This window comes from Corvus brachyrhynchos, unplaced genomic scaffold (genome assembly GCF_000691975.1).
Source record: "Corvus brachyrhynchos isolate BGI_N302 unplaced genomic scaffold, ASM69197v1 scaffold44, whole genome shotgun sequence".
Taxonomy (NCBI): Eukaryota; Metazoa; Chordata; class Aves; order Passeriformes; family Corvidae; genus Corvus; species Corvus brachyrhynchos.
In genome coordinates this window covers 909,238-915,753 of record NW_008238359.1, presented here as the reverse complement: position 1 = coordinate 915,753, position 6,516 = coordinate 909,238, and the positions used below count along the sequence as shown (strand labels likewise).

The window sequence follows — 6,516 nt, the reverse complement described above, 5'->3', positions numbered from 1 at the left end:
TCGTCTGTTTCCCCAGCTCCTGTCTCCATCCTAGACACTCTTGTGGTAACATCTGACACGAACAATCCCACATGTAAGGTACCGTGGACATGGTTATCATTGCCTACTGCCTCCTGCAACTCCACAGCCATCACAAGCCAGACATTACACACACTGAAAACACCACTCAGCAAGAGACATGGTCTCAAAGCCTTCCACTAGGATTGTTCATGCATTTCAGGGTATCACAGTCTTTCCATACAGTGCAGAAAGCCTGGGACCCACAGTGGCTCCCATTTGCATCTCACCTGTCTGCCCTGGTTCATAGATGGGCTTGTCTGTTTGGATGATGGTGCCATTCCTGGCCTTGCAGATCAGGACCTTTTTCTGGTCCTCGACATTGACCCCATCTCCTGTGATGGTCAGTTTGACAGTGGCAATCTCCTCTGTGCCATCAGCTGGAGGGGCAACCTGTACAGACAGAGAGAGCACACAGGCCTCTGGTAATCTTCTGAGAGTAAAGTGGAAGAGTTAACTAGTTCCTTCCTGCTGTGCCAGAATGCTCCCAACAATCTCTGAAACCAGATCATACCCAGATCTCACACAGTCCTACATGAACAGCAGGAGGCCCTGCATGTCATGGAATCTGTCCTTTTTCCCACTGGTGACAAGCAAGCGCCTGACACTATTGAGTCTTCAGACTTGTTCAGGAAAATGGGCAGATGACAGGAAGGTGGGAGATGGTAGAGAGAATCAAAAGAGAGAGACTGAGCAGGAGACAGCCTCAAATGCTAGGCCTTCACAACAACCCAGCACTTAGAAGCAAGAAATCCAAAGTAGAAAACGCAACCAGAAAGACTCTGGAAGCCAGAGACCCCAGCAGCCTCAGCACAGAATATACAGTATAACAGATGGGATACTGCTTAGACATGTCTGCCTTATCCCAGATCTTTGCTAAGTTCTCACCAGCAATAAATAACCTCTAAGATGCTGTTTATGAACAACAAGCACATCCATTTCCATCCAAGTAGTCTTCAGTAGCTCCCAAGAGCTGAGTTGCTGCCTGACTTCAGGTACTACAGAAACTGCAGTATGTCCTGCAAGACACCATTTCCCCAAGCTTTAGCTGTGAACCTGCAAAAGTCCTTCAGGAAGAGCTAAATCTGTTTCATCTGGTCTATAATGGAGGAGAAGGACACAGGTGGTATCCAGAACTCTGGTAGATTTTAACGAATGTAAATTCCATTTAAAAATTAGATTCAGAAAGGAAATTCAGTGCTAACCAACAGATACTGTGCTGGGCTATGCATCCCTAGGCACCACCCATTCCCCTTCCTGAAAGGCTCACACCAAGACAAAGTAGACACTATCCATGTCAGCCCTGGCTAGGGAGGAACACAAGCGTTTTCCTGAAGGGAAAATCAGCGATGGCATTAGCCTGGGGTGGCTCACCCAGAACTTAGTGCACAGGAAAGTCTTCTTCTTCTGGATGGTTTCTTGCATTAAGAGCTCCCATCCTGCAGAGCGCTGCAAGGCCAGATTCACTTGAATCTTTACGTCATGGCAGGTGATATGGAGGCAGGCAACCTGGGTGGATGGGTACCGGAGAGCTGCAGGGATCACCACCAGGTAATGTCTGTGGCACGGGATGACAGCAAAGGTGGTATCAGTTTGAGGTCTCAAGAGGTACAAGAAAGCTTCCCTGCCATGGCCCACTACTGCAGAATCCCTCAGCAATGTGCCATGGCTTCCACCAACATTCAAAGGCAACAGTGAGCCCAGAAAAGTGGTTGCTTCGCTGAAACCTGAGAAGCAGTTTCTACTTGATTAGGTTAAATATAGCCCTATAATCTTTTTCAAACCCCTTACTCCAGTAATCTCCTGAACTCTCCAAAAACATCCCATGCAGCCTTCAGAAGAAGTGGTTTCATAACCTGGCAGTCTAGACACCAGTGATCTGATTTGGCATAGCAAGTGCTGAGCAAACACCTCTGGGCCTAAAAAGTCTCTTCTCTGACCTGGCAGTCCCCCAAAAAGCTGACTTGTATTGACCTGCAGGAGTCAAACTAAGGCACGGGAGGCAAAGTATATGACTCAGCTACTCCTTGGGGTGACCTGATAGAGCAGGAAGCATGAGAGCTGATGGCATGGGATGTGGTCCATCTAGCTAGTCTGATGCCTTCATGAAAGAGACTGAAACAGGAGTTCAGCATCACTCACAGTTGGTGAGAAGCAGCTGCAGCATGGAACAGAAGGCTCAGGAGGATGGCTATCCTCATCCTGGGGATTCTTGCTGCCCAGTTTCAAATGGCTCTCTTCCTCTGAAACATCTGAGGCTGTTTATGGGGGAGTAATTTCTTTCTAGAACAGCCTAAATGAAGAGGTGGGATGTGGGGAGGAACCAGCCTGTCCCCACCTCTCCCTCTCTCCTGAGATTCCACACAGGCAGCTGTAAGGATAAATATACTATGCCAAGTGCCCCTTAGCCAATAGCAGCCACTTTGGCTGCCATCCACCAGTTCAGGACATCCCCTCCTGCAAGGCTGCCATGGAGACACCTGACCAAATGGACTTCTCATGGCAAAAAAAACAGTGAGAACTTTGCTGATCAGTGACCCAGGCCAGGTCCTGATCACTTGTCACTTGCATCCCTTTGTTTCAGCTGGAGATGGATTGCTGCTGTGCAGCCTGCAGCAAGAGCTGCCCCCTGCACAGAGCAGTGTCCTCATTCGGGACAGAGCTCAGGAGCTCTGGATCAGATTAGGGGGATGTGGATCTCCTTAGGCTGCTTGGCTTGAGAATGGAGCGAATCCTTCCGAGTGTGTAAGGAAGTGCTGTAGCAACACAGCCACCAACCACTAATGAGCTGATGACTTTGCCTTGTGCTTCCCTGCATACAGTGAGAAAAATGGAAACAAATACTGGCCCACAGAGGTCTCCACCAGTGCCCCACAACACCCATTAGCCACAGCACCATCTGCAAGGAGGAGGCCTCAGGAGTTGCTTCCAGTTCTTCATTATTCACGTCTGGGTGTAAAAGGTCTGGCATACAGGGATACGGCCTTTTGGTTCTGCTTTTGAACCTGAGGGTTGGGTTAAAACTTGCAAATTAAATATGTGGGACATTTTCTAAGCACTGATGGCAGCCTGTACAGTGGGTAGACAATTGTCCTGTTTAACCAGTTTGGCCTTCAGAAAAGCACAGTCACCACATAAACTGCCTGCTGTGAGCAGTCCACGCACTACGTCTGAGTCTTGCATGAGACAGCATTAGTTAGCCTGGGCTGAAAGGTACGAGGGACTGTCCTAATAATACAGACAGCTACAGTTCTGTGCCTGGAAATATTTCCCAGTGCTGTTTAATAGTGCCAATGCAGCCTAAGCTTTCCATACCTGGGTCCCAACATGGTGTTACTCAAGCAGGCAGCCGGGATCTCTTAATCTGGCAAAAACAGCAGGATGCACAGAAATGTTCAGGTAATTCAGGATCCCTGTTCCCAGGGCTCTCCATAGTCTGTTCCCAGATGGAGTTGGGAAGACTGACATGCATCATGGGGGCTGCACATTATGTACAGGATGTTAGTGCTAGCTAGGACTGCCTTTGTCTCAAGCGAACATCTCACTGCTCAGCTAATTGAGATAACTGTCTGGAGGCTGATAGAAATCAGTTCTGAGTTGGTCTAAATCACTGTTAGGCTCCCAGGCAAGGGAAACTAGACACTTTTTATTTCGATGAACACATTCTCCCCGTTCTTGTCTCTTTGCGTCCTTCTCAAAGAAAGAGGTCAGGTTACTGAGAATGACGCTCACAGAACCACAGAATGGGTCAGACTGGAAGGGACAACAGTGGATCATCTGGTCCAACCTCCCTGCTGAAGCTGATTCATCCCAGAGCACATGGCACAGGATTGTGTCCAGACAGTTCTCAAATACCTCCAGTGAGGGAGAATCCACAACTTCTCTGGGCAGCCTGTTCCAGTGCTCGGTCACCCGCACAGTGAAGAAGTTATTCCTCATATTCAGGTGGAACTTCCTGTGCATCAGTTTCTGCCCATTGCCTCGTGTCTTATTGCTCAGCACCACTGAAAAGACTCTGCCAGGCCAACTTACAATTTTTTTGTATAAAACCAGATTTCCCTGCAAAAAGCGTGAGCCAGATCTATCAGAAATCACAGCCAGAGAGGTCCAGATGCTGGCAGATTTCTGGCAGGAGCTGCACCTACTGGGCCAGCACCGGGGAGATCTCCCTGACCCTGTCCCACCATGCCCTCCTACCGTGTTTGCCCAGGTGTGCTCCCTATTCCTTGTTTAGCTTTGGCAAACCTGGCTTTTGGTCACATGAACATACATTTGAAGGATCTGCATCGAAGGAAGTGACTGACAGCTGCACAGGTGTCACAAACCCAGACAAAATCTCTGCAACAGAGAAAGCAAAGCAAGGTTGTGCAGCATTTCTAGCTCTTCATTTTCTTTGTCTAAATAGACTCCAAGAAGGCCTTTGTGACAGTGTTGAGCCAAGAGACCCGTGGGGAGTAAGGGATTTGCTCCTCCTGAAAACACACTTCAGCTGGAGCAAAGGACATAGTGCACGCTGGCAATGCAAAACCATATAGATACCTCTTCTCCACAGTTAAAACCTGAACCAAAAACTGAAAAGGAAGCAGAGAAGTCTTAGTAAAGGTCACACATATGATGAATGGATGACATTGTCTGTGATTCAGAATGAGGACAAGGACCGTGGAAATCACTCCTGTGTTTTAATATCTTTGAAGAAAATAAAAAGGCAGTAGTCTCAAAGAACTTCATGAGAACAGTACCAGAGAAGTACCGATGTCTGCAGAGCACTTTGACAGGAACAGAGAGGAGGAAGTCCTCACTTTCTTTGAAGAATCACATCTGTTAGAGAGCCTGTAGTGCAGAGTAATTCATCAAAGCAACTGAATCACTCTTCATTCTCCTCTAGACACTCATCATGAACTTCATACAGGCCTTGGGCCTCGTCTGTTGTTGCCTTCTTTCCTTTCCAATCACAAACTTCATGCTCCTAATCACTGACACTTCCAACTTGCCTTTTACACAGACCTACACCCACTCTGTAGCTGCTGTGTAGCATTTTCAAACACAGTGAGATTTGTTATCCTTGTGTTCTGATAGTGAAGTAAACCTCTACATTAGCAATATCTCATAGTCCATGTAAGGTTCATTAAAAATCTGTCAGGCCCTAGTGATTCTGCAACCTGACTAGCATCCATAACATAATGGAATCCCTTTAAAGAATCTCTCCACAATGGCAAAGTAGACTGCTGCACCCTCTTTCTGCTGCCTTGACAGCAGATTTGTCCATTGCACCAAAACCAAGCAAGGAGTTGAGAACACACCTGGACAAACACAGCAGAAGGAGCAGGAACTGACTGGGTCAGAAAGTTTGAAGGAAACATAGTGTAAACTGTTCTATGCCTCTCTCAATGCTTGGCCCCTACACCAAGATCATTCAAAGAGCTGCAAATCTTACTAATTTTTTTTCCCAGCCTTTAGACTGTAGGCTTTAATTTCTTTAGCTGGAATTCAGGTTGGGCAAACTTCAAAATGATGCCCAAGGAAGTTTGGAAACTGTCATAAGAAGGTGCTCAAACCACAGGCAAGCCATGGATCTCTCTTCAAAGGACACATGTGAACCCTGAGACCTGTAACTTTGCACACTTCTCACAAAAGGGCTCAATAACTAGTGCACCAGCTAACACTCAGAAAATCCTCACATGCCATTGGAAGAGTCTATCCTCTTCTGAGCCTTCTCGGCCCAATACCAAACCCCTGGCTCTCACTTCACCTCTCTTACTCACCCCACCAAACAGAGGAAATCTCAGCAGCACTCCGGGCATAGTGACTTCTCTTAACCATGACATCCTGACTTGTAAATTCAAATCTCATCATCAAGTAGATAAGCACTCATAGAAGTTGAAAACTGTTTACAAATTGATAAACTGCCTCAACCAAAACCACAAAGATTTCCAGATCTGAACACAGTGGCTTAGGAATAATCTCTAGCGTTAACAAAGAATCAAAACCCAAACCAGAGCCAAGTGGTAAAGTTTGGGGTCCTGCATAAAGCCAGTTCCACCTTGAATAACTGTGGTGATGCTTTACCTGTAGTGTATTTGTGGGCACATTTGTCAAGTCTTAGGCTAGATTCTTAATTTTGACCAAGCCGTTTACTTTCTCAGTTAAGTGGCAACTTTGATTACAACCAAGGAACTCCTTCTCAGTGGAAGAACCAAACAAAACTCATTTTCTGTGGGAATAGTTCTAGCAATCTGACCTGAGACATTGCACAGAAGAAACCAGACCCCAGGATAAAGGTCTGCAGGACTAAAGATTAAATGCAATTAAATGCAACTAAAAATGCAATTTTACAAGCTCAGATTCAGACCTTAGAACCAGTTTTCCATGTTCACTTGCATTATTCACTACCCTGGTGACACCTAGTGACACCCCACCTGGAGTGCTGCATCCAGTTCTGGGGCCACTGGTACAGGAATG

At 46.7% G+C, this 6,516-nt stretch overlaps 1 protein-coding gene across 1 annotated transcript in view; it reads right to left on the bottom strand.

Annotated features, from left to right (window-relative positions):
• Nucleotides 1-2,258, bottom strand: part of LOC103616674 (alpha-2-macroglobulin-like protein 1) — a 22,654-nt gene extending 20,396 nt beyond the window's left edge. Inside the window, exons 1-3 of the mRNA XM_017735840.1 lie at nucleotides 2,200-2,258; nucleotides 1,432-1,798; nucleotides 288-450 (exon numbers count right to left, since the gene is read on the bottom strand). Of these exons, the coding sequence (XP_017591329.1) occupies nucleotides 288-450; nucleotides 1,432-1,798; nucleotides 2,200-2,258 (589 nt within the window). The remainder of the gene's footprint in view (nucleotides 1-287; nucleotides 451-1,431; nucleotides 1,799-2,199) is intronic.
• Nucleotides 2,259-6,516: the final 4,258 nt, after the last annotated feature.